Source organism: Phaethon lepturus, unplaced genomic scaffold (assembly GCF_000687285.1).
Source record: "Phaethon lepturus isolate BGI_N335 unplaced genomic scaffold, ASM68728v1 scaffold8229, whole genome shotgun sequence".
NCBI lineage: Eukaryota > Metazoa > Chordata > Aves > Phaethontiformes > Phaethontidae > Phaethon > Phaethon lepturus.
This window is the reverse complement of record NW_010564107.1, coordinates 11,925-39,122: the sequence shown is the minus strand read 5'-3', so window position 1 is coordinate 39,122 and position 27,198 is coordinate 11,925. Positions and strand designations below refer to the sequence as shown.

General features: G+C 46.6%; 1 protein-coding gene across 1 annotated transcript in view; it reads left to right on the top strand.

Annotated features, from left to right (window-relative positions):
* Positions 1-20,825: 20,825 nt before the first annotated feature.
* LOC104626752 overlaps positions 20,826-27,198 on the top strand; it is a 9,215-nt gene continuing 2,842 nt past the window's right edge. Inside the window, exons 1-3 of the mRNA XM_010294766.1 lie at positions 20,826-20,886; positions 21,733-22,011; positions 23,736-23,984. Coding sequence (XP_010293068.1) covers positions 20,826-20,886; positions 21,733-22,011; positions 23,736-23,984 — 589 coding nt within the window. The remainder of the gene's footprint in view (positions 20,887-21,732; positions 22,012-23,735; positions 23,985-27,198) is intronic.

Genomic DNA, 27,198 nt, shown 5'->3' with positions numbered 1-27,198 from the left:
GTCCAGTTTTTTTGGAGTGCTCTAGCTCCAAATCTGTGTGTCCTTCCTCAAGTTCCCTTCGCTCTTTTTAGTGTACACAATGCCCTCCTTCATTTTCCGTCCTTATCTGTTTTTGGGAGCGGGGTGGGAGGTGATTTGAGGGTACATGTGGGGTACAATTTCAAGCTGGCATAGAGCAATTTACTCATAGGTACAGGGTTAGCTCCTGTGGTACCAGTGACCCTTTACCCATGCAGACCCAGAGGTCAATGTGAGCTAAGTGGTGCCCAGCTACCCAAGAGGTTTTGCAGCTCACCTTAAGCGCTGCTGCTGCAACATTTTGGGGTGGTATTTTACCACTACCTGAGGCATCGATGTGAGCTGCAGTAAAAGCAAGAGGCCGTAATGGAGATACCAAGTGTGAAGTGGCTGCCCTCAATTTACACAAGTCTTGTGCAGACAGCACCAAACGAACTCTACCTGGTTTTAAGGCTGGGTAGAGTCTTATTAACCTACAGTTTGCCTACCTTGTAGTGAGAAAAAACTGCGTAGGCACATGGAATGGAAGAAACATTATTAAAATGGAAAAAAGCTGTCTATAGTGAATCTCTCTGTATTGATCTCAGGCTTTGAAATTGATTTTCAAATAACTATAGCAAAGGAAGAACACTTCCAATTAACAAGAAATACAAGGAGTATTCCTGCTTGTGGTCGTTTTCTGTGGAATGTAAAATAGCCCAATAATGAGCAGTTACGTTTTTCTCCCCTCAGGAGTGGAAACATCTAAAGAAATCACAGAACTTATTGGTGGATCCATGTTCTTGAATCTAACAGAGACAAAGCTGAAACACTTCTTCCAGGTAGTCTGGAAAAAAGAAAACACAGAAATTGCTTGGACAAATGGTTCTTGATTTTGATACCATGAAGAATATGCTAACAGGTCTGAGGTATGTCTAGTTACAGTCTCAGACTAGACAGGGTTCAGGAATGTGACCATGGTAGATATTCTGTAGAAGTGAATGACAGAGATATGAATGCATTGCTAATATGAAAGGTGGTATCACTTAAATGCTGGAATGCTGGCTCTCAGTTAAGCAAAACTTTTTTTTTTTTCTTGCATCCAGATTCAATACACAAGCCCAGATGGATTGTGTAAGTGACTGCCCCAAATGTACTAAGAGTTAGCTAATTTACAGATGGATGAAACAAAGACTAGCTAGGGTAAGTCTTGTTGGGTAAAGCTGGGTGTTCTTTTGCCAATATGACTGCTCCAGCCAAAGGCCTAGGCTGGCAGAAAATGCAATTTTGTTTCTAGTTTGTTACTTCAATATATTTTGAAAATACTATGAGCTGTGACAGAAAAACTACTTTTTAATCTAGTAAGTGTCATATCCTTTGTTCAGGTGATTGCTGGTTTAGATGTATCAGAGAACCTTCTGGTGAATTTGAGCTTATGACTATCCCCCAAATTGAGGGAAAAAAATCCACTTTCACATCGCAATAGTTGCCGTGGTGGGGAAACTGGAAAACTTTTAATTAAATGCTGCCTACAATTCTAGTTTGTTCCAAATTTCACAGTGTAAGAGGTAGACCTAGTGTAGTTACATTGATACAACTTTTTGGTTTGGCCTAAAATTAGCTTTTTCACTGGGCAAGAGACACAACTGAGAGAAAAACCATTCTTTTAAAAAACAAAACAAACAAAGAACAACAACAACAAACCACCACACAAACCCACACTTCCTGCTTGGCTCGTCTTCATTTAATGCCAACAGACTGGTGTTCATGGGCCAGCGCAACTGTGGGCAGCGACAACTTCCCAATGGAATGGCGTGAGCACTGCTTCAGTGCTGCATGTGCTTCTCTGGAACAGGAGGCTGATGTACTGTTTGGATTTTTCTGTGATACAGAAACCCAACAGAGTGATACAGAGAGACTTGCAAGTATACATGAGTATCACACAGAGATATTAAAATGCCTAATGTCTGAATACATCTCACTAGCTATTCTTATCACACCTTATAGGTTTCTCAGTTGGTCGTGTGAGGCAGATAGAACAGCCAGTGAGCCAGGTCTGTCCCAGTCTTATGGGTTACAGGCTCCCATATATGCTTTGTGAAAAGAGACCCTTTTGTTGTAATACCCTTAGAGAAAATAACATAACCTTTAATTTGAGACGGCAGCTTTCAGGCAGTAATGTTCTTACAGGATGTTAGAAAAATAATTAAGATCAATAAAGGTAACATAGTACAGCAGGATGAAGGTACAGTGTTTTTTACAATTGAATTTTCCATGTAGAGCAGAAGGAGACATTGGGAAGAAATTCTGCTCATGTACTGTTCTATATTCTCATAGTATCACTAGGAGCTGTAATTATTACTGTCTTGGTTGCACTGATACGGCATTTTCAGAAGCACAAAGACGAATCGGGTAAGATATCCTATTCAACACTTTCAGAATACAGAAAGCCTGTTTAAGTAGCCATTCACGTGTAGATCTGGTTCCCTGCATGTCAGGAAATATCCGACAGCGCAGCTTCTACTATGAGTTAGGTTAAGACTAGCAGGCTGCAGCTTTGCTCTGCTGTCAGTGCTGGTAATGGCACATGGCTCTGCAGGGACTGTCTGCCCGAGGCTTTTCCGCATTGATGGGAAGACTGTCAGCCATGCCTGCTGCTAAGGTCCTGTGCTGGGAGTGTCCAGGCTGGCCCTGTGTGTCTGCAGGGTAGACTTATGGCAAGGCCTTAGAAGGTCCCAGCAGTTGCCGTCTTCCTGTTTGTGTGGTCTGCTGAGAGGTGGCTTTGTCATTTGGAAGTGGGATGTTGGGTGGTAAAACAAAGCCTCATATCTCTGCCTGGTTGGGCTCATTTGAGTTCGGTCACTTTTGGGAGCACAACGTTGTTGAGTGCAGGCAGTTGTGGGATGCTCATGTTTAGTCCTGACTCAGCAACCCTAGCCTGGACATGATGTGACCACCCCAAGCCAGAGACTGTCACCACTGGAGCTGTGCGAGTGAGCAGTTGTTCACTGGGCTCAACCACGGCAGCGTTGTGCAGCATGCATGAAGCTGTGCTGCTGCTCAGGAGCTCCACGTTAGCTCTGAGGCCTGTGTGAGATTTTAATCCAAATTGAAGACCTGCTGGTTTTTCAGTTTTAAGTAGCTCACACCCAAATTGGAGCAAAATGGGAATGAGAATCACGGGTCCCTGCAGCAAATGCATAAGGTGAGGAGAATGGGACTGTGGCCCAGAGGATGGAAGATGGCAGCCTCCTCTGACAAGAAGCTGTTATTGCATTTGAACTGCTTGGAGGTGCTTTGCAAAGTTCAGCACTTAGGCAATGGAGACAAAAGGTAATTTGTCCCATATGGTAAGAAGGAATGGGTAGTGATTTGAAAGGCTTAAAAGCTAAACAGAGGACTTGGGTTAGGAAAGGTCAGAGAGAAAAGAGAATTGGAGGGAGGGTGCATTCTTGGAGGAAGGGGCATGCATGAAGAGATTGAAAAATACAAGATGATCAGTGGGTAAAATATTCTCCATGGTTCAGAGCAGTGAGGTGCACTAAGTCAGAGCCATTATGTCTATTTCTGTGTTCCTGAGCCTTACTTTTCTCTAGTAAGGGATGAGCTGTAGGGAACGGAGCGATATGCTGGGTATGAATTCTTCCACCTTTTCCTGCAAATGTTTCAAGTGTCTTTGTCTGCTTTTTACTTGGCTTATGTTTCAATCACAGTACCAAGCATTTGACATGTAAGTTTGCTTACAGATGTGAGAGACAATCCTGAGGAACGTGAAGAAAGGGATGAAAACAGTCCTTGTTCATGTGAGTATCCATCACTGTGTGGCATCCTATCCGGTGACAGAGAGGGACCCAAGAGTGTGATTTGTTTGAGTGTGGTTTAGTGAGGCCTGACTGTTTTATTTAAACTGAATATTGTAATTAAGGGGGATCTTTTTCTAGCACAGAAACATCTGAAATTTGAAAGATCCAAATTACTCAAAAGTACTCAGAGCTGCTGACACCATTAATACCAGGGTAATCACATGTGCACTGGACTAGGACTATCTAGGTAATGAGTTTTCTGCAGTCTCAGGTCCTTCCTGCACTAGCCTAGTGGCTATGTGCAGAGACTTATGGTTCCTGTTAGCTACTCACTGCCCAGGCATGGCTGGTGCTTTCAGTTCTTTGAGTTGCCCTGCACATTTTTTAGGCATCAGGCTCTCCAGGCAGAGGGGGTTGCTCAGACTTGTGCAGGGCAGGCAGTATCCTGTATTAACTGCAGTGATCCTTCCCTCCATCTCTCTGACCTTCTGTCCTCTCCCATGCTCTATTCCTTCTTCCCCTTTGTCGTCCTTGCACAGTACCCCCCACTTGGTAGGAGGAGTTTCCACCCTAGCTCAGAGCCAGGCTATTGCACAGTTCTTGGCACATGGCACAGCAGCCTGGAGACCCTGTCCCCTCGACACCAAGCTGTGATCTGCAGGGAGCAGACCCTGCTGTCACCCCTAAGGTGGATGTGTGAGGAGTCCAATGGCTGGCTTCTCTTGTAGACAGAAGTGATTCTTCCATGTGAGTGCTGAGCACTGCAACACTAGAGGCATCACGGGTGAACTGGGTGCTTCAGGGAACTGCTGTATCTTCTTGGGCTCCTTGCCTGCTATGTTTTGTAGTTACAGAAAGTGATGGAGGTAGTGGGTAAAGTGTAACTCAGATGTTCTCCTTGAGAGGCACAGCAGAGACTTAGGTTTCAATTTATATTTACTGAAAACTTGTATAAAATGTACAAATCTAATAATTTTATAAACTTGGCTTCAGCTGTGAAACATAGACAGTCCTGTTTGCTTTCTGGTTTAAACAAGATATTTCCTCATGGAAGATGTTACTCAGCCCAGATCCCCATAATTATTTATGGAGCATTCTGTAGCTAGTCCCTACCCTCATGTGGGTAGACTGGTTACTTTCCTGCCAGCACTGGATTCATCAATGAGTGTTGAGGAAAAACATGTTGAACTACTATGGGACCACTTTGCAGAGGGAGTTATAATGATGTTCAGGTGAAAATGCCATAACTGTAGACACTGGTCACAAACTGTCTGTTCTGGTGTGTTTGCCAAAGCATTTTGCCTGTCTGAACTCTGAACCTAGAGCTAGTGGTTTTTTTTTTTAATACTATGAAAACCTCCATTCCTGTCCCAGAAGTAGATTCAGAAGAGTGTCTAGAATCACAGAATCATTAAGGTTGGAAAAGACCTTTAAGATCATCAACTCCAACTGTCAACCCAACACCACCTTGCCCACTAAACTGTGTCCCGAAATGCCACATCTACACGTTTTTTGAACACCTCCAGTGATGGTGACACCTTCACTTCCCTGGGCAGCCTGTTCCAATGCTTGACCACTCTCTCAGTAAAGAAGTTTTTCCTAATACCCAATCTAAACCTCCCCTGGTGCAACTTGAGGCCATTTCTTCTTGTCCTATCGCTTGTTACTTGGCCGAAGAGACCAACACCCACCTCACCACAACCCCCTTTCAGGTAGTTGTAGAGAGTGATAAAGTCTCCCCTCAGCCTCCTCTTCTCCAGACTGAACAACCCCAGTTCCCTCAGCCACTCCTGTAAGACTTGTTCTCCAGACCCCTCACCAGCTTCGTTGCCCTTCTCTGGACACACTCCAGCACCTCAAGGTCCTTCTTGTAGTGAGGGGCCCAAAACTGAACACAGTATTCGAGGTGCAGCCTCACCAGTGCCGAGAGCAGGGGCACAATCACTTCCCTACTCCTGCTGGCCACACTATTCCTGATACAGGCCAGGATGCTGTTGGCCTTCTTGACCACCTGGGCACACTACTGGCTCATGTTCAGCTGGCTGTGCATGTCTAAAGGCAGGCAGTCAGAAGTCATCCCAGGAACTGACATCTGGACTCCCTCTTTGTTGTTGTCCAGACTCTGAGTTTGTTTTCAATTAAATGTTTTTTTTCTCCTTTCAGAAAATGACAAAAATCCTAGTGTGCAGGGACTAGATGGTACAAACTCTACTGAGCAAAGGAGTAAAGCAGCAACAGCTCAGCAGTTGTGCTGAGCAGCAGCAGCAAAGAGGCCAACTTAGCAACAGCTGGCAAGGTGACATATTTTTCTGTCTCTGAATTTCAAGGTAATCAGAAGCAAAAGCAAGTAAAAGCAAAAACTGAACCAGAGTAAAATATCAAAAACAAGAGCTTTAACAATATTTCCTGTTGAGTTGTGCAATGGATTGGAAGCAAGGTTCGGGTTGGGGAAGGGGAGGTGCTACTGCTCACGCAGGGCCACTTGTGCTCAGCACCTGGCCTGTGCTTAGGGCAGCGTGTTTGGCCAGTGCTCCACCTTGCTCTGCAGTGGAGCTAAAGCCCAGGCCTTTTTCTACCTCTTAGCATGCAGAGCTGCAGCCAGACCTATCCAAAAAGCCTGTGTGGCTCTGCCCAGCATTACTGGCAGATGCCAGTGCAGGCAGGAGTGAACTCTTGGCCAGCAGCCCTGCTCCCACCAGCTGAACACGGAGGAGAAAGAGCGGGCAGTGAGGCCCTGATGCCCCAAAGTGCTTGGCTGTCCAGATAGGCACTGCTGTGCCCCTTCCTGCAAGGGGATGGTCAGGCTGTGCTTTTGGGTGCCCCCTTGTCCTTTGCACTTATACCCACATCTTTCCCTGGGGGCTGTGGGAAAGGCCTGAGCTCAGGATAGATGAGCAGAGGCGGCTGCCTGCAGGGGCTGTGCCCCTCTGCCCATGTCGGTGGTGGTGGGGGCTGAGGGAAGTCCTGTGGGTATGGGACCACCCATCCAGAACTTGAGCACTGCAGTCCTCCAGGATTTGAGGACTGCCTTCCACCAGGTTTTGATCACTCCATTTCCCCAGTGTTTGATGGCTGTGCTCCTACTGAATTCAATTACTGCAGTCCTGCAGGATTTGAGGACTTAAAGGATGACTGTTTTTATTTTCTGTAATTCTATGTGTAAACTATGTGCCTTCAGGATCCATTGAAGACCTAGAAATGCAGTGAAGGAGACATTGTCTCGGTATGCTTTGATCAAGAAGAGCAAAAGTAGACTCCCAGAAGACAAGTCTGGAGATTCAGTATGCAGTTCTTCCCACTAGATTTGCCAGGAAAGATGTCCACAGTATTGGACTTGAGGTTTGGACTCTTCCCTTCTCTCTCAGCTGGCTTTGAGCTAACCTTGCAATTCTGCTGTTCCCCATATAAGTCTGATTCTTTGCTTGCTTTGGAGAATTGGCTGGAAGCCTGAAAAGAAATCTCTCTGTGCATCAGTTTGTTTTCTGGAGCTGATGCCCTTCTCTTCCTTCTGCTGAAGGTCTTCCAGGAGAACCCATGAGGAACCCCTTGGAAAAGGGGAAAAGAATTTGCCCCACCCTGCCAGCCAGATCCCTAAACTGCTTGCTGCAGCCAGCCAGCCACAATCCAATACCATTAGTGCCAGCTGGACAGCCAGAGCTCTATACTGCTTTCAGTAGCTGGCCCGCCAGAGCCCTGCACCATTTGCCCTTGCTGGCCAGCCAGAGCCCTAAACTGCTTGCCCTAGCCAGACACCAGAGCTCTATGCTGCTTGCCCTGGCTGGCCAGCCGGGGCCAGCTGGGGCTAATGGTGCAGTGCTGTGTCTGCCCAGCCAGGGCAAGCAGTTTAGTGCTCTGGCTGGTCGGCCAGGGCAAGCGGTGTAGGGCTCTGGGTGGCCCCTTGGGGCAAGCGGTGTATGGCTCTGTCTGGCTGTCTGGGGCAAATGGTCTAGGGCTGTGGCTGGCAGGCAGTGTAGGGCTCTGGTCGACCAGGGCAAGCGTTGTATGACTCTTGGTGGCAAGCCAGGTTAAGCGCTGTAGGGCTCTGGGTGGCTGGCCTGGGCAAGTGGTTTAGGGCCCTGTCTTGCCAGCTGGGGCTAATGGTGTAGTGCTCTGGCTTGATGGTCAGGGCAAGCAGTGTAGGTGTCTGGCTGGGGCAGGCAATGTAGGCCTGTGGCTTGCAGGTCAGGGTGTGTTGGTAGGGGTATGTCTGTCTGTCTGTCTCCAGTCTTTTAGATCCATTGCTGTCTGGCCTGGACATGCACCGTATTGCTCTGTCTTTCCAGGTCAAGTGCTTTAGTTCTTTCTGGCCGTCTGGAATAAGTTGCCGTGGATTTCTTTATGGCATTTAACAGGTAGGGTTCTTTCTTCATGGCTTGGCTAAGTGGTACGGCTGTGGCTTGCTCGGTTGTGGGTGAATGTGCTTCTGTCTGGCTGGTTTGTTTGTGGGTATGAGTTGAAGTGGGCAGAGTTAGAGACTATGCGTGGGCAGTTTTAGAGGCCACCTCTTGTTTGTAGCTGTTAATCATATCTTCTGCATGCCTGCTGATGGGAGATGATATTGCTGGCCAGCTCAGGAGAGCGTGGCTCTGGCTGGCCGTGTTTTGAGCATGGTTTTGTCTTGTTGGCTAGCCAGGGAGAGGCTGTGTTGGTGGCTGGTCACAGGGAGCGTAGGTCTTGCTTGCTTGATGTGCAGGTTTAGCTAGTCTGTCTTGCTGGCCTGGGTAGAGATGCCCTGCCTGTTTGGCTTGGTGGAGGTGCTTTTGCTGCCTCTTGTGTTTAAAGGGGTAGCTGCTGAGCTTGGCATGCCAGATAACAATTGTGAGAAGGCATGTTAGCTGGTTGCCCTAAGGAGAAGAATAACAAACAATAACTTGTGTTTGGCAATCAAAGGGGACTTTGGGACCCCAGAAGGTCCTGTGTTAACTGCTAGGTGGCAGAGGCAGCACTACACTGGATGTCTGAGAAGACTTCAAAGGTCCTGAACGTGATGGGAGAGGGGAAAAAGTGTGTCTGTGTGCTGTTGGATGATTATGATTAGCCTTTCGTTTCAAGTTGCCTATAAACTCCTTGAAAATCCTTTTGCATACCTTCCTTCTCTTATGGAGGAGGGGTCTTACGATCATGAAATAAACTTTTTGTAGTTCTAGCCTTGTGTCCCTTTCTTCCTTGGTCAACAAACATCCAAAATAATTTTTGCAACAGAAATTGTAGCCCAGATGGGACACTCTCGTCCACTGGTCAATGCTGGCGCCTCTTGGGGAGCATCTGATCTGTGCCCCAGGTGGATTCATCTCTTTCTGTCTGTTGCAGGGAGTGCGCTGGGTCCAACCAGAAAGAGGTGCGGTGGTGGTGAGTTGAATTTCTGTAATTCTACATAATTCCTTTAATTTGGAAATGGGACAAAATGTAGTGAAAAGTACTTTTTATTGAAAAACTGTAGTAATTGAAGAAAAATTGCTGGGTACCCATGGGTTGTCAAGAAAGAGGGTTGTGAAATTGTGTCAAGATACCTGGCTGGCTATGATTGCTTTTGGGACTGGAGATCAAAAGTGTCTGTCAGCGGGCACTTTTAACTTTGCCTGCCTAAAGTTTTTAAAGCTAATATTGGAAGACCATTTCCCAGCTCAAATCGATTATTGGTACATTTTGGATAATTAGCAATGTGATAGCTCTAATGGCGATTATATGAGCCAGTCTTATAAAAATATGGTAAATAATAAGAACAAAACCAAGCAGTGACCTCAGTCACTGCTATTCGTGGAAGCTCAGGCAGCTGCTATAGTTGTGTATCTGTCTCCTTTGCCTCCTGTCACTCCTTCTGTTCTCCCTTCTGCACCTCCTGCTTTCCCTTCAACAGCTGTGCAAGCTCTGCTGAAGGAGGTGATTATCCCTCCTCCAGCGGCAGGGGATGTCCCATTAACAATTAGAAGGATGGTTAATTGGACAATGGAAAAAGAATGCCAACAAGACCTTAACTAGGTGGTGGAAACAACTCCCAGTGTTTGGGGGAGTTGACCCTGAAGTCCTGCAAAATGGGTCTTTGGTTATCTTCTTATTTGTAGATCAAGTGGCCCCAGACATTAGGTAGTATTTTAACTCACATTCTCTGGTTTGGCAAGGGAAGCTGATAGGGAAGATGCTAAGTATTGCGTATAATGGATGGGATGAGGCTAAGGCTAGGCAGAAGAGAAAACAGCAGGAAGAGGAGGCTAGCTTGTTAGCAGCTGCTTTGCAAGTTAAGAATTTTAGGGGGCAAAGAGGTAATAATAATGGAAATAAGTGAACTAGAAATCTACATCAGACAAGATCAAAGGATTACTGCAGTAAAACCAAGATACTGGAAAAGAGAATGCTCTGTAGAATGATCCTGAGAAGGGGACTGTGACAGCAACAAAGGGAAAATCAAATCAATCAGGAGCTGAACAAAAGTGATGAACAATGATGATTACCAGATCCCTGAGCCTTAGCAGTGGAAGGAGATACAAAAGTAACCCTCTCGGGGGATTCTAAGGAACCAATTATAGATTTGAAAATTGGAGATGAAACTTAGCCATGCCTGATAGATACGGTGCAACTTGTTCAACATTAACAAACCCCCATGAAGGATCAAGAATTAAGGGTGAAGTAAATGTTGCAGGAATAGAAGGTAAATCTACATTTGTACCCAGGACAGAGGAAATGATGGTACAGACAGGTCCATGGTCTGTTAATCATTGTTTTCTGCTGTTGGGATTGGCACCAGCAAATTTGGTGGGGAGATACTCGTTATACAAATTACAGGAAGAGTTGCAGCGTACACCACAAGGAATTACATTGTGACTCCTGATGGATAATGTACCAAAAAATCATTAAAGCTATAGCAACTGAAGAAGGGATAGAAATACCCTGGCAACTCAAAGATGTACCTAGGATTTTATGGGCCCACAGTTTGGTGAATGTAAGGTTATTAAGGTCAGTTAATCCAGTACAGATAGAAATGAAGAGAGGCAAACATCCCTCCTTAAAACAATACCTATTATCACATGAAGCAAGGGGAGGTATAAGACCAATAATTGAAGATTTTCTGCCAAGAGGGATTTTAACTCCTTGTGAGTCTCCCTGTAATACTGCCTTCTTGCTGGTTAAAAAAAACTAAACAAGGCTTAGAGGGAAATCCAGTTTATAGATTTGTACAAGACTTACGAGCAATAAATAAATGGGTAACTGCACTGCATCCACTAGTTTCTGATCCTTCAACAATTATAACGATGATACCAGCTAACACAAACTGTTTTGCAATGATTGATTTGTGCCCAGCTTGCTTCAGTGCAATGGTGCATCCAGAATCTCAGTATATTTTTGCCCTCACCTGGGAAGGGAAACGGTAAATGTGGACTAGATTTCCTCAAGGGTTTGCAGGATCGTTGACTTTATTTTTGAAAAATCCTAGTGACAGATTTACAAGACATAGTTAACCAATACCTCTGCATTAATACAGTATGTGGATGATGTGCTAACAGCAAGTACAAGTAGAGAAAATTGCGTTGAAGACACAAGTAATGCTGGTTGCTTTAGCTGATAAAGCCTGTCGAGTCTCCCCGACCCAGTTACAATTCTGTAAAGAAAAGGCAGGATATTTAGGATTTTTTTTGTCAGGAGAGGGTGGGAAGATACCAGATGACTGAACAAAAGCTATCCAAGATATGCCTTGGCCTACAACTTAGAAACAGGAATAGAGCAACAGTTGCATATTCCATACTACCTTCAGTCATCAGGGGAAGTAGAAAGAATGAATCAAAGCAGAGACTAAAATGGCCAGATGCTATACCTGTTGCTTTAATGCACATAAGGTGAAGGCTGAATAAATTGAGATTGGCCCAGCAGAAGTGTTATTTGGCAGGAATATTCAAATTCTGAACACACACATGGCTGTAGAAACTAGTCATTCCAGTCAGTTGCCTTTTTTAAACGACTTCCACTCCTGGAGAGATCCCCAGCTCCAAACCACTGGTGAATACACCCAAGTTTCACTCTCCCAGGAGATAAAGAGAAACGTTTACAAAGAAGGACTCTAGAAGAAAGAACCAGGAGTGAGTATCGGCTTGATCTGTACACCTCTCAGTGTCCAGGGAGTACTTTAAGGTCATTGTCAGCATTGTCAGAAATTTGCTTTTTGTGTGTGTGCTTCCAGTGAAATAACTGTCCATGCTTGATCAGAAGTGCTGCTGCAGAGGACTGGAAAATGTAGAAATCCCTATATATCCTTAAACTTTCAGTCTCATGCTGGCCTTCCTCAGTTTCAGAAGACTTAGGTCTGACCATACTGTGGTTTTATTTCCATGGAGCTGAATTGCTTTGTCACTGCGTGGCCTGGACCTGTGCAGAGACTGCTCCATCAGCAGTGAGCTGGGCCTTCTGCTGTTCCACCCTGCTCCCCATGCAGGACTGAGCCAGTCCTTCCTGCCATGAACGGAGCCTTCGGTTCGGGAGACCACAGCTGCTTCCACGGAGTGTGGCAGAAACACCTATCAACCTTCTGGCATCACCAAATGCACAGAAGAAATGTGCTTTCTTACTCGCTTCAGATTTTCAGGGTACGCAAGAATTTAACCTGGTCTGCAAAGACCATATTTATTTGTTGTCTTGGCCTCAGGCAGGGCTACCTGGTTAAAGAGTATCCTGACCGAGGACTTTTCAAGCTGCCTTTTAAGTTCTAGTTGGCATGCTGAAGCCGTGGTTCCAGCTTTGATCCTACAAAACACTGCTTTTCAGCCTCTTTCAATTTGTGGACCCCTAAATTTTTTTTCAGTGGAGTTCTGGTCCCTGTACAATGAATTTCAGTCTTCTGACAAGACTATTTTTCTAAATACCTCAGTCTGTGTTTGCTAAACACTTCTAGTAAGCAACACAAAGTTAGATGAACTGGATTTTTAAATTTTGATCAAAGAGTATGTCTGTGCCTTTTAAAAGATGCTGCTTAAAGCTCTTGAATGCTCTAATTTGTTGCAGGTACCAGCGGTTGCAGTTTCTTGTGTCTGGTGGCAAAGCTTCAGCACAAGGTACGAAGTGTTTTTTGCTGCTTTTGCAAGTCTGACTGCCACGTTAGGTTATCCATGGTACTGCAGTATGACAGGGTGGGGAATCCCTGTCATAACCACCTGCGATCTTGTGGTTTGTAAAGCTGTTTTGGTGGCTTTTGTCCCCATTCTGTGTTGACAGATTTTCTTAAATGAGCCTGACATTAACCTTTTCCTAACCACAGCAGACCACAGTGGAGGTAAGACTAAGACATTAAGTGAATCCTGCAGGGAAATTTTAACCTATGAAATCTCTTTGCCTTTGTAAATAATGTTTATGTGATTAGTTTGAAGATGGCAACATTAGTGACACTTCCCAAGTTGATCTTCCAAGTTGGGATTTTGCCAAGTTGATTTTCCCTCAGCGAAATGAGGCAAGGCAAAGCAAGAAGGAACAGGAAAAGATGAACAAGTTGGTCTGGTACTTCAGGAGTGAGTGGGTGGCTGCTGAGAAACCTTGATTGGCAGGAGCTGAGGATCTCTCGAAGACAATTTTGGCTATTCCCCCAAGAGAGCAGGCTATGCCAAGGACAGTGAGCTGGGGCACTGCTGGCAGAGTTACATGATGCAGCCTCTCAGCAATGCCCAGGTGAAACTGGCTGGGGGCTGAAATTCATCTAAGTCTTCTAAGTTATATTAGAGATGAAAGAAAAAAACAACAAGAGTTGGCCTGCACCAGCCTGTGGTAGCTTGGATCCTAACTTGACTTCTTCTACTGTTGTCCACTCACAGAAACAGATTTTCTTCTGACTCTAGCGAAACTGGCCAAAGCATACAGACTACAGGCACCATTCGCTGTCCTTCATATTGTCCTTCAGTTAAGTTCTGTTCATGTAGCAGCATGATTGAACCCGTATGTCTGAACAGCTCTGTAATGATGTTGGTTTTTTTTTTTTGCAAAGCAAATGCAAAGCATTTCACCCCGCACGCAGTGGTGCTAAATATAAATTCTGTAGTTTCTAGCAGTTATTCCATACATGGACTCTTCTTTTTCTTTTGTCATCGTGGGCCAAACTAGGAGAGCTATGTCAGAGAAACTGTATGTGATTGGTATGCTTGACCTGGACATCTGGGATCCTTATGTTCTTGTTCATCTCGCCTGGCAGTGAGACGATAGTTGAGTGCCAAGGTGAAATGACAGATGGTAGGTGATGCTGGGACCTGCAGCAGTGCAGTTGGTGCCTTCACCAGGCACAGCCTGAGCCTGTACCCCAAGCGGGGTGTGTGGGAAGGGTGAGGGTATGTGGCAGAAATGTTAAGACAGGATGATACCTGCTGTCAGACCATGTATGTGATGCTCAGTGCATGCTGTGCTCCAGCACCCTGAGAAGCAGTGTGGCACAGTGCCTCTTCCATGTGTCTGCTTTTTGGTGGACCTGCCTAGGTGCTCCCTGCCCCATAGCTGCTCAGTGGTAGTGGCATTAGAGGTGATGCATGGCATTCACCCTGATCAGCCATGCAGCATCTGAGAGAAAGCTGGGAGGGGGGAGCACGTGTATGAATTGTGGGACCTGTGACAAGCACACAGATTTTAACTTGTCAGAAATGGAAGCTGAAGAGGAGCTCTCTCCAGCTTATTTCCGTATTCTGAAGACATGTGTATTGGGTTTGCATGGCAAGGTTTTGGTAGCAGGGGGACTACAAGCGTGGCTTCTGTGAGAAGCTGCTAGAAGCCTCCTATGTCCAATAGAGCCAGTGCCAGCCAAGATGGACATACCTCTGGCCAAGGCTGACCCCATCAGCGATGGTGGTAGTGCCTCTGGGATAACGTAGTTAAGAAGGGGGAGGAAAAAAACCTGCACAGCTGCAGCTGGAGAGAGGAGTGAGAATACGAGAGCAGCATCTCTGTAGACACCAAGGTCAGTGAAGAAGGAAGGGGCAGGAGGGGCTCCAGGCACTGGAGCAGAGATGACCCTGCAGCCCCTGGTGAAGACCATGGTGAGGCCAGCTGTGCCCCTGCAGCCCATGGAGCTTCATACTGAAGCAGATCTCCACCTGCAGCCCCTGGAGGACCCCACACCGGAGCAGGTGGATGCCTGAAGGAGGCTGTGACCCCATGGGAAGCCCATGCTGGAGCAGGCTCCTGGCAGAACCTGTGGCCCCATGGAGAGAGGAGCCCAGGCTGGAGCAGGTTTGCAGTTTCATGAAGAACTGCAGCCCCTGGGAAGGACTCACATTGGAGAAGCTCATGGAGGACTGTCTCCTGTGGGAGGGACCCCATGCTGGAGCAGGGGAAGAGTGTGAGGAGTCCTCTCCCTGAGGAGGAAGGAGCAGCAGAGACAACGTGGGACAAACTGACCACAGCCCCCATTCCCCGTCCCCCTGTGCTGCTTCGGGGGAGGAGATGGGGAAAAATTGGGAGTGGAGCCTGGGAAGAAGGGAGGGGTGGGGGCAAGGTGTGTTAAGATTTGGTTTTAGTTCTCATTACCCTACTCTGATTTTGATTGGCAATAAATTAAATGAATTTCACCAAGTCAAGTCTCTTGTCCATGACGATAACTGGTGAGTGATCTCTCCCTGTCCTTATCTCAACCCACAAGCCTTTCGTTATACTTTCTCTCCCCTGTCCAGCTGAGGAGGGGAAGTGATAGAGCAGCTTTGGTGGATACCTGGCCTCCAGCCAAGGTCAGCCCACCACAGCACGGGACTGCTCTGCTGTGCATTACAGGGCAACAAAGAGATCAGCTCTCCCAGAATGTGAGACAGGTGGGCACCATGTGCATGAAATCAAAGTGCTGATGTGAGTTTTTCTACTTGAGTCACTTTGAGCAGAGGGCTTCTGCAGACTAGATCCTCCATTTGCTCCTGGGTACTATTCAGAGTCTCACCTTCTCTGCCCCTTCAGGATCCTCCCTGCCATGCACTGTTACTTGAATGGTATGTTTTAGAACAGCAGCATCGGGTTTGGTGCGTCCCGGATAGCTTCAGCATCCCGTAGCAAAAGCGAAGGCTGCGGCAGGAAGTGTGAGACAAGGGCCAGTGGTGTGTGTCTTGTGGAGAAGGCTGTCTGAGCCGTGGCAGACCTGCTGCTGGGAGGTCTCCCAGGTTCTTCTTTGTGGCTCAGAGAGGAGATCCATACAGGTTTTCCTTTTGCCAGCCCCCAACATAACAAATTCCTCATCTGTGTTTGCAGGATCTTGGGTGTTCCTTCCATTTCTTGGCGAGAGAAAGCTGCAAATATCCACGGATGCTCTGAAGAAGAAAGAGCATTCCCGTGGGCCCCTGTCACTGGAGATCAGACAGTCCCCATGGGGGCATCCCAGGAGCTCCAGAAATCCTGGCCCTGGCTCTTGCAAGTGTTAGACCGTTTCTTCCCCAGAGGTACTACCGGCTGGAGAAACTATGTGCACCTTGTCCATAATTAGGTCCAGAGCCTTTCTGTAGCCATTCCTGATCTCAGCATGTTTCTGCAACATGCTTTTTATAATTTGTGGGTTACTTTAAATGGCCCTTTCACAGAGGTAGCATCTGTAGTTGAGGCTCTGAGATCAGCTGTGTTTGGAGACAGGCTAATGGCTGAGGTGAACTTTTAATCTGACTCAGAACAGTCTTTTTTTTATCATCTTTTTGTGCTGGAAGCTGGAAAACCCATGTGACAAGTGTCTCCTTCACTTTGTCTTCCCCTCACAGTGGCCTCCGATGAAAACTCATGTTGTGCAGCTGGTCGGTGGCTGTGGGGTGCCACGCAGGGCTGGGTGTTGTCTCGGGGCAGAGGTCCAGCCCTGCAAAAGTTGGATGGATTGAGTTGGAAGGGGATCACCTGCAGGTTTGCCTCTGCGGCAGAGATAGGAGAAATGAGAATGAAAGTCCAATTTCCTTCTCTCCTCCTGATTTACCTTATTCAGCATCCAAGTGAGAGCTGGTCAGGAGGAATTCCCTGGGTGCAACTTTCTGTGGAAACTGTGGCAAATGGGCGATTTCAGGAGGTGGGGAGAAACGTCGGTGACCTGTGTCTGGCCTGCCTGCCTTCTAAAGACTTGGCACATGAGACCTCTCTGCTCTGGTCCCTGTGGTGGGGAAGAGCCTCTCCCCTGCCAGCCGTGCTGGCAGACGGCATGGTGGGCAGCCATTGAGGCGAGTGGCACGTGTGCTTCGGGTGCGGGTCAGCTGGCGTCGGTAAAATTATGTCTGTCCACAGCTGCAACACAGCTTCTTGGTTTCTTTGCCCCTCCAGGACCACGTGAACCACCTGCAGCCGGCAGGACGTGGTGGGTCAGGCTGACGGGCGCTCTCTGCTGTGTGGGGTCCCAGGCAGCAGTGCTGCTGTGCTGCCTCACAAACCTGTGGAGTACAAGTGCCGCAGGACAGCGTGTGGGACGAGGGCCGGTGGAGCAGGTCTCATGCAGAGCATACGGCCGGGGAGTCCTATGTACGTCCATGTTCCTGGTTGTCTGTAGCTGGGAATCTGGGAGTACGCAGGTTTATTTCCATTTTACAGCTCTGTGAGGGGCTGTGGAGTCCCTGACCCAAGAATTCCTTCATCTATGACCAGAGGTGCTGGTCACTCTTCTTGCTATGCCAGTAGAGTGTATTTTGTTCAAAAGTCACTTGCTCTGAACATGATCTTCATCTGGAGGAGACACAGGCAGGAGTATTGCGATAAACTCATTATGCATGTCCAATTGCTAAATAAGTTGTAAAATATCTGTAATTTCACAGCTTTGCTGTTAAAGAAACAAAGTGCATGGCAGTCTCTTTATCACCATGTAAGCAAGCACCTTTCTGTGTTTTATCTTTGCTATTTTTTGCTTGCTATTGCTATTTCTTTGATCAAGAAAGAGTTCAGAGTTCAAGCATAGCTCTCTGGCTAATTTAACTTAACAAAGAATTCATATTCTTATGAATATGAATCTTCATCATCAGTCTCTGGGGTCCTGCTGCCTCCACACAGAAGCATCTCTTAGGCTTGCTCCCCATTCCTGCCTTGTGGCTGCACAGTTAAACTCTCCTAAGAGCCACTTGAAGCCTGTTTAAAAAAAAAAAAAAGTCTTCTGCGTGAACAGCTGTAGGTGTGGAGGGGAGAGAGGTAAGCTAACATGGCTGCTGGCCTTTCACCCCTCCCAGTGCTGCCCAGTCCAGATTGTACCTGCCCTGGCAGCCTGTGATGTAGCTGTGGCCGTGCTGCTGCCACGGGGACAGACGGACGGACGGACGGACGAGTGGACCGCCCGCAGCCAGCAGTGTTTCCTGGCCCGGGGCTGGTGCTGGGGCAGGGAGCCCTCAGCAGCCTGCAGAGCCGGCTCTGTGCGTCGCCGGAGCTGCGGGCTTATTTTCTGTTTTCACATGTTGAGCGTGGGTATTTAGCTCTGCCGCTCCCCTCTGCGTGAAGGCCTGTGTATTTCCCCACTTCACGCCGACACACATTAATGACAGTAAAAATAGGTGCGCTGCTTACGCTCGCCAGCCTATTGAAAGGAAGGTGTGCAGAGTTAGTATGTACAAATTTTTTCTTAATACTTTGCAGCTTATTTTCCACTTTACTTGCTGGCTCAGGTTTCCCGTTCTCCCATACTCCATCAATGCCTTGTGTCATGTAAGGAATGAATCTCCGTTCTCCTTTCATGATGCTGTCAAGCGGCTGAAAGGACAAAATGGCCTTATGAGCTTGCAGTTCACCAAGTGAAAAAGGTTTTAGTTCACTTACAAGATCTTGTGGTTTTTTTTTTCCTCCTTCTACTTGTGGTTTCTGTTAAGCCTCGCAAGATGTTTTTTGTCAGCAATAATCACCAAAAACTTTATGCACCTTTATATAAAAAGGAGAAGTGAATCTCTGGCTAGCCAAGGGTGTTGTGAGCATTCATTAGCCAATGTTAGAAATTAATGTCTAATCTAATCTAAAAAATTCATTAGATATGAAATTTGAGAGGGTTGCTCTTAAGAGGAGGCTGCTGATGGATGACAACACAGATTGTGCATGTGCTGTCATCTTTATCCTGGCTGTGATTTCTTTTTTTTTTTTCTTTTTTTTTCTTAGCTAGTGAGGATGTGAGGGACAGAAGGAGCCTAATGGGACTTCATATACTGCGTGATGTATGGGGCACTTGCAGTCAGAAATATTGAGCTCATAAATGTACTCATTTGCCCTGGAGTCACTGAGAGGGAGACTAAGTACAGGACACCGCAATGTCACAGTCATGCAGAGTCACTTCTGTAACAACAGAGCTACAGTAGAAAGGCCATATTTTTCTTTGATTTCACTGCGAATCTGTAAGCGAGCTCTGTGAGGCTGCTATCATTGGCTGGAGGAGAAGGTGAACATTTGCTGGATTTGGCAGTATGCAGACCCCTTTTCATTTTTGTTGGTTTTCTGAGATCCTGAGCATTTTGGGGTGCTAATTTGAAGCAACCCTGCACATGCTGTCTGTTTTGTCTCGTGTCTCCACCACAGCACTGCTGCAACCCTAAGCTCTACCAGCTTGCCCTTCAAGCATGAAGGTGAAATGAAGTTGAATGTGCACACCCGCGGCAGATGGTTAGCCCCAGTCTTGCAGTGGTATTTGAGAGAGATTTTCTTCATGTCATTTCAACAGTACAGAAGGAAATGAAAGCGTTTCTTGCTGTAAATACTTTCCTCTCTCCCCCTTCCTCTGCACTGCTGTGAGTGCCTGAAGACTCACTTCAGTGCTTTTCTCAGAGAAGGCTATTTCTGTCACATCTTAGATCAGTTTAGGCCTGCCCTGTGCACATATGATAAAAGACAGGATGGTAGCCTTGAACAAACTTGTAAATTTTGAACGCTGGGAGCAGGAGGTGAGATGTAATTGTCATTGCTAAGAAGTCAGAGGGGCCAAACCACTGGCTGAAATGTGGAATTGTCAAGCAGAACAAAATTGTTTGGAAAATAGTGCAGACCACAACACAAGGGATTTAATAATTTCTCAGAAATCTGTGTATATATGTGATTCTGCCATGTGGAGCTTCCTTAACGGGCTGTGTCTATGCCTGTGTCCAGAGAAACAGCATGAAAGTGTAAGATTCCCAGCCGTGTCCTGAACTGCTGTCACAGTTATTCCCCAGCACATCTGCTAAGTGCATCTAAAACAATCCAGATGTTAACTCTAATGCCATGGCAGTTTACTTCCTCCAGTGAGTGAGATGGTTGCTTGTGTGATCCACCTCGGCACTCTTTGCAAAACGCCAGCGTGCTTTAAGCCTTCTCAACGAGGGTGAACGAAGTATCTGGCCCTGTAGGTAGCCGGGCCACAGCGGTTTTTCAAGACTGGATTTTCAGTCTCATCTCTGGCATCTGCACTCCAAACAGAGCCAGGGTGGCTTCTGGGCTGCATTCAGTCTAGTTTTGCAGTGGAACTTCTCTTCCCATAAGCTTTATTCTTTGCCTGGGGCAGCTGTACAGAGCCTTTTCCTGCATGGCAGGTACCATTCGGTCACTAGAAGAGCCCAGCAAAGTCCAGGCTGCCAACGTCGCCTTTGCATACGGAGGAGAGCCTTCTCCCACACCTCCTGCTGGTGGGACTCTCACTCTCGATTGCCCAAGCAATCCTCGGTATTTCAGAAAATCGGCTAGCCTGCATGTGCAGTGCTTTATCTGACTGAACTGATTTCTCTCTTCCCTGGGTGGGGATGCAACACTTCGATAAACTGGAAAAGGATGAAAGAAATAGGTGTTTCACCTTTGCCTAGTCTCGGTGTTAGCATCTTCCTAAACAGGGTGAGCTGAGCAGGAGATATTTTTGTGTGTCCTCACCTCTCAGCCCTATTCTCACACTTGCAGCTAGCTTCAAGGTGTGGGACTGTGCAGAGCACATTGTGGCTCATGTTGGTTCAGCCCGAGTTCAGTCACCCAAAACCTTGCAGGTCTATTTTGAAACATTATTCAAGCTGTCCACTATGGAGTTTCTTTTCTTTTTTTTTCCCACTCTTGCTTCTGACATCATTTCCTGAACGCTATATTCACTGAGCTCTGTAGCCAGATCGTCTTCGCAGCCTATGATGCAAGGAGCTCTTTAAAATGGATTTCAGCTCTCCTTTTACTCTACAGTGCTTGCTGGTGATAATAACTGTTACTCATGGTAAGTGGGATTTTTCTTTATGAAGTTGGCACAGATTTGCCTAGATGAGCAGACACCTTAATTTCGCTCCAAGATCTTTTAAGGACTCTATCAGGTTTGGGGAGACATCAAATAGTCTAACTGCTAATGCATGAAAGGGGCAGTCAGACCAAAGTAAGACAAATTATTTTTTTAGTAAATGAATGATAACTAACAATATAGTACTTTCTCAGTGTACTGTGTCTGTAAAAGCATTTCAGCAGAGAATGTAAGGTTCTTGTATGCAGAATGCTGGCTGGAGAGCAATGTGGTCCTGCTCCTAACGTTTGGTGTGACCTTGGGTTAGTCCCCGAGCTGCTGTTGCCGTGACATTTACCCATCTCTGATTTGCGTACAGTAACTTGAAAATGTGCAAGAATGCTGTAAGTCCTGTTCAAGTTAAAACTGTGACTTTACCCTTTGGGTAAGAGCAGCTGTGCAGGCAGCAGTTGTTTTTGCTACCCTCTGTACAAGATCCATGGCATTGATGCCTTGAGGAACTTTCTTTGTACAGTCTTGGCTCTGAGAGGGGGTGGTAGATGGTCATGTCAAATTTGGGGAGAGAAAAGACCAGCTGCTCAGCCTTTTGTCGCCCTGTGTGCATGTTGTACATGCCACTCCCATGTTATCGGGGGGGAAAGCTGGCCTTTATGGAAGGTTTCCCACTTCTCTGATTTTCAATTATGGGTGACCCCAGCCTGTCATTAGGGATGGGTCTGTCCCTCCTGCATCTCACGGGGGCATTTGCCTTTCTGGGAGACAGATGAGAGGGGATGGATGGGTGGACATGGTGAGCTTGCTGCCCATACTCTGTGCCTCTCCTTTCAGGCTCTGTCACCTGGACCGGTGTGCTCAGCGGAGGCTCAGCAGTCTTCTCTGTGGGAATTCAAAGTCTGCAGAACCTCTCCAGAATGAGCAAGAGGGACGTGAGATGCTTGACAGCTGTCTTAAATGACACTTTGTTGGCTGAGTGCGGCACTTCTGCTGGCAGATGCCTGAACTTGCAGAATGGCTCCCTGGTGCTGAGGAGTGTGGAGAAAGAGGATGAAGGAAAATACGAGTTTGTTTTTCACAACATCACCAGATATTTTACACTGGAAGTATTTGGTAAGTGGCCTTCTTAGCAACAAATAGCTTTTGAACTTGTGAGCCTGGCTGGAAGCTGGTGCCTTGAAATTCTTCCTAAGAGACCACTTGAGCTTGCAGGAGCTGTAGGTGCCTCTGGAGCAGCTTTGTAAGCCTCTGGCACCTCGGGGAGCAGTAGTGGTGAGTGTAAACTAAGGGATGCTTTTTGCATCCCTGTTGTCAGTCTCTCCTGTCTGTTGGGCCTTCCTTGAAGTAGCCAGTCAATTGAGCTACGTGCTGTTTTTCCCTGTTGTAAGAGACAGCAGCATGAAGTGTCTGTAAAGTTGAGCCTAGAGTACATAGACATGTAGCTAGAGATTTCAGTCCATTTCCAGAGCGCTCTTCCTGATGGCTCTCACAAAAGCTCTCACTGACCGACAGCGTTTTGCTGCCTGTGGACATGCTTCCTTAAGGAGTTAACCCTACCAGACCTGGCTCTGGAAACTGAACTGGACTTCTCTGCAGGTCTGGGTTGAGGCGTGTGGGGTTTTTATGGAGAAGGCTTAAATGGGTTTGCCCCACTACTGACTATTGCTCCAGGCAGCCAGTGGCCATTGCTTTGGTCCTCATCCCCACCGTTCCTTTCACAGGGCTTTCACTTACACAAGCTTCTAAGAGAGACTGAAGCATATGAAATTGTAATGAAAATGTCTGAGCAAACTGGTCTCAGTGAAGACAAATGAATCCTTAACACCTTGTGGGCATAAACAGGCAGAACTGCCATGGAGAGTAGGTCAAAGATGGGACTCCTTGGTACGAAGATTGGGTGCTTAGACTGGAAGCAGGCAAAGACTGCAGAAGTGTCCTGGGTTTAACCTCCATTTCAGTGGATTTGCTTTGGGAACTTTTGTCTCCTCCTCGTGTTCTGTTGCCACACCTAAGTCAGGAAAACAATTTCACAGAAAAGGTATTCCTGGAGGCAGTGAATTTTAGCTGCAGATGATGTCCTAGTTGAAGAAAGTGATTTATGAGCTTATTTACATGGAAGCTTACGTAGACATTCTCAGTATGACCCTTACTGTCGTAAAACCATACCACTTCTCTGTCTAGTCTGTATTTGCAAAGTGGCAAATGCAGGAAATAGGTTGGCTCCTTGTAGCAGACAGAGAGAGAAATTCAGGAAAATGTAATAAGATCAATGATTCCTTCATTTTAAATTGTCCTAGTGTGGGTCATGCTATCTAACTGCAGGTGTCTGGTGTTGGTATCTGTGTTGGGCATGATTTGTACTAGTTTCTCTCTAAAATGGAAGAAAAGGCAGAGTGACAGGAAAAGTACAAACCTCTGGTGGAGGAGAGGGCTGAGTCTCCTCTGAAGCTATGGTTATGTGCTGATTACGGAGGAAGCCTCTGGCAGGCAGATGCTTTGAGTGTTTCCACCGTCCTCTCAGATCAGGGGCTTTTATTTTTCCATTTTTCAATTTCAATAAGGTAAATGAAGAGATGCCAAATTTTTGTGGCATCCCCAAAACAGGGACCGAGAGTCACCAGCAGGGTTGGGTGGGCACTGCTGAGCATTTCACGGCTGGAGGCAGGCACTGAAGAGTCTGCTTACTTATTTCTGTGCTCCCTGGCTAGCAGTAAATGCAGTGGTAGTAAGACTTCTGGTAAGGGAAGCTCCTGTCCAGGCTCATGTTCGCTGCTGAGTCCTCTCCTCACCTCTCTCTCTCCTCGCTGTTCCCGTTGCCCCGCACTGCATGTGACCAGAGCCGGCCATTGGTATCCAATGCTTCCCTAACGGGACCGGAGAGTTGTTCTGCAACGTGGCCAGCAACGAGAGCACCAGCTTTCGGTGGCTGCTGAATGGCACGGCGCTGAGCGCCCCGGAGGCTTGCATTAAGGACGGCGGGAAGAAGGTTCGCCTGGACAAAACCGTGCCTGGGGAATTTGTATGTGAGGTTTACCACGGGAACAGCGTCACGAGGACCAGGCCCGTTGTGCTGTCTTGCAGCTATGGTGAGTAGTGGCGTCTCCAGAAAATCTCCCTTTTGGTCTCTTGCAGCAGAAAAACTAAGGAGTTGTTGCTATCTGCATAATACCAAACTCTTCTGTCCTCTGGCAGCTGCATTCCAGACTTACCACATCCTCCCTTTAGAAAGTGTCCCCTTGACTTCCTTCTGCCTCCTGTGCCTTGGACTGACACAGCCTACAACCACAGAAAGGGGGGCAAGTTTTGTTCAGGAGGTCCTTTTACCCAACTCTGCGGCAAGGATGGATCTCTGCCTGTCTGTTTTCCTACCTCCCAGTGATGGAGACCTTGCATCCTCCTGTGCACCAACCCTCTATGCTGGTTTAGAAACACAAGCTGCTTCCTGCTCTGACATTCATCCAGTACCCAGACAGCCTTCCAGTTTCTGCATCACCCCTGTAAAAACATCTCTGCCTGCTCAGCCCTGTTGCTGCTGGACTCAGCTGAGGGGTTCTGCCTTGTCTCTTTTCTCCTTATCTAGGCCACCTGCACAAAGATTTACCAGTCTATACAAATGTCTCCATCAGCTCCACACCGTCAGAGGTGTGATAAAGGCACAACTCATTTACTTACAAAATGTAGGATTTTTTCTCTCCATGTCCCTGCTGGGATATGTAGTGCTGTGACTTTATCCATTTGCTATCCATAAATGCTGAGTACTCTGCTTGAATGAGGCCATAGTTTAATGACACAGAAAATCCAGATCCCAGGACTGATCAAAACTGCCAGAACATCTTGATGATGGAAAGCACTTGCTTGTGTTGTAAGCTCACATCTCTTATATTTTTTTTTTTTTTAATTAGATAACGTTGAGTGTGATTTCATTTGCATCTCCAGTAGTGAAGGTTTTTCTCCACTTTGGCAGTGAAGTTGGTCATCAAAACGACATCAGGGTGGCATAATTTAACCATGAGGTTTTTGACTAACTTAGCTGTAATTAATTTAATCACCTTTGCTATTAGAGAAATAGTACTGTGCAATAGCACCAAGCATTTTAATCACAGAATTCTGTGATTCTGATTCTGTGATTTTAGAAATTCTCTGAGATGGTCCAGCTCCACAGCAGATACTGTCTTTTTTTCTATGGTTGGCATACAGTTGGTGTGAAAGCAAAATTACTGACATAAACCTTGTATCGTATGTGCTGGCATTCAACAGAAACGCCATGGGCTGTTCATGCCAAATTGCATTGGCACTGCTGGCCAACCTGTACAGGTTTGGCATTTGTGGTTGTGGAGCAGTGATCTTAATTTTGTCCAGTTACATTGGTCAGAGGTTGTTCAGTGTAGTCAGACCCAAGCTGGCTGAGGAACGGGGGAGTGAGGATGTGAACATCCACCAGCTGTTCAGTCAAGCCCTGTGATAAATCACGCGAGTGCTGGCAGGTACCATTGTTTATTCTGGGTGGCTGCCCAGTACCCTGGGTGCGATATCGCTTCCCCATTTCCTCTTGAAAGCCCACAGGGGAACGTAGTGATAGCTCTGCTGGGATGGACATGTGCGTGAACATGTATTTGGAAGGGTCTGAGAGCAAGAAAGTAGCAGCGATTCTACTTTTTAGTCACCGAATCCAACCATGTTTGTAAAAGTGAACTAAAGCAATTCTGAATACTAGTAAAATGAATTGAGAGAGCAATGAGTTCAATTAACTTAATCAAAGATTAATTAAAAATAAATTCATTATTTTTGTGGGTTATTATTTGCTCCAGGCAAAAAGCTGAATATAGTTTTTTCCATTGTAGGTATAAGATCTATGTAAAAGCATCTATTTGGGCAACGTCTTGACTGATGAAATTAATTTTGGATAGTTGTTAGTGTAAAACAATTTGGCAGAAATACTGTAAACTTCCCAGGCACCAAAGGGCTCTGATCACACAGGATCTAGAGCAGAGGATTCAGAAGTTAACAAGTCAACATGTATAAAAGGCTTTTGTTGATTCATTGCTTGTTTATTACCGATTTTTAACACAATATTTTATCTCAAAAAGATCTTTTTAACAAATGGGAAATTTTTAGGAAAACATATTCAGGAAGAAGTATTTCCAGCACATATTTATGCCTTTGACAATGTTCTCTAAAATTTCATCAAAAAGGAACTAAAATTATTAGGGAAATGACTTCTCATTTGCTGACAGTTTAATTTTGAATACCCTTTTTTTTGAACTTGGTAAATGTTCCTAAAGAGACTGGAACAAGCACTCTGAAAATACTTTGAGTATGTGCGATTTCACACACAGGAGCACCTGTCTACAGTTGTTTTTACTCTTCTGGTGAGCATGCGGACTATGACAGTGTGCGGTACGTCCTGGAACGTTTGAAACGCTTCCCAGCCGCTGGGGTTGCGCAGCACTTTGTGCCGTTGGAGTCTTGAAAACAAGCTCCAGACGAACCTGTTGGTTTCTGCAGCGCAGTGCTGCACAGGCATCTGCGCAGCTGAAAAGAAGCCAAATGGTTCTAAAAGCGATGGCATAGGTTTACCGAAGGAATTGGTATTGTAGCGATAGTTGAGCTGTACGGTTATTTTCATACGGGAAGAAGAGTTTTCCTACCGGCTGCCCCCGGTTGGAGCAGATTGTCTCCATGAAGGAGCGAGTCTGGCCGGGTCCCTCTGTTCTGCAAGTTTGTGATGCTCTCTACCAGCTCCCCCGCCCAGCAGCAGCGTACCTGCGAGTCTGACCCAGCAAAGCAACCCTGAGCAGGGCACCCTGAACTGGGTGGTAATGCCCACCCACTTGTGTCTTGCCGCCTGCTCAGCCATCTGTAGCCGTCGCCTCCTGCTAGGACTTTCGGATGATCTCAATTGGGAAGGGGAATGAAGAGAAATCCTTCCCCAAGCAGCAGTGAAGCTGGTTTCCTACAGCTCCGACATGGGTGGCTGGAGTCTCTGGTGCCTGAGGAAGTGCAGGTGCTGGTCGGACTTGCTTTGAGCTTGGCATAGTTGTTACATGGCTGACCTAAGTGGATTCTCTGGGGCCTAATACAAGCTATGAGGGTGGTCAAGCATTGGAACAGGCTGCCCAGGGGAGTGGTGGAGACACCATCACTGGAGGTGTTAAAAAAAAACGTGTAGACATGGCACTTCAGGGCAGGGTTTAATGGCCATGGTGGTGTTGGGTTGGCAGTTGGACTTGATGATCTTAGAGGACTTTTCCAACCTTAATAATTCTGTGATTCTATGACTCTGCAGCTTTTCTTTCAGCA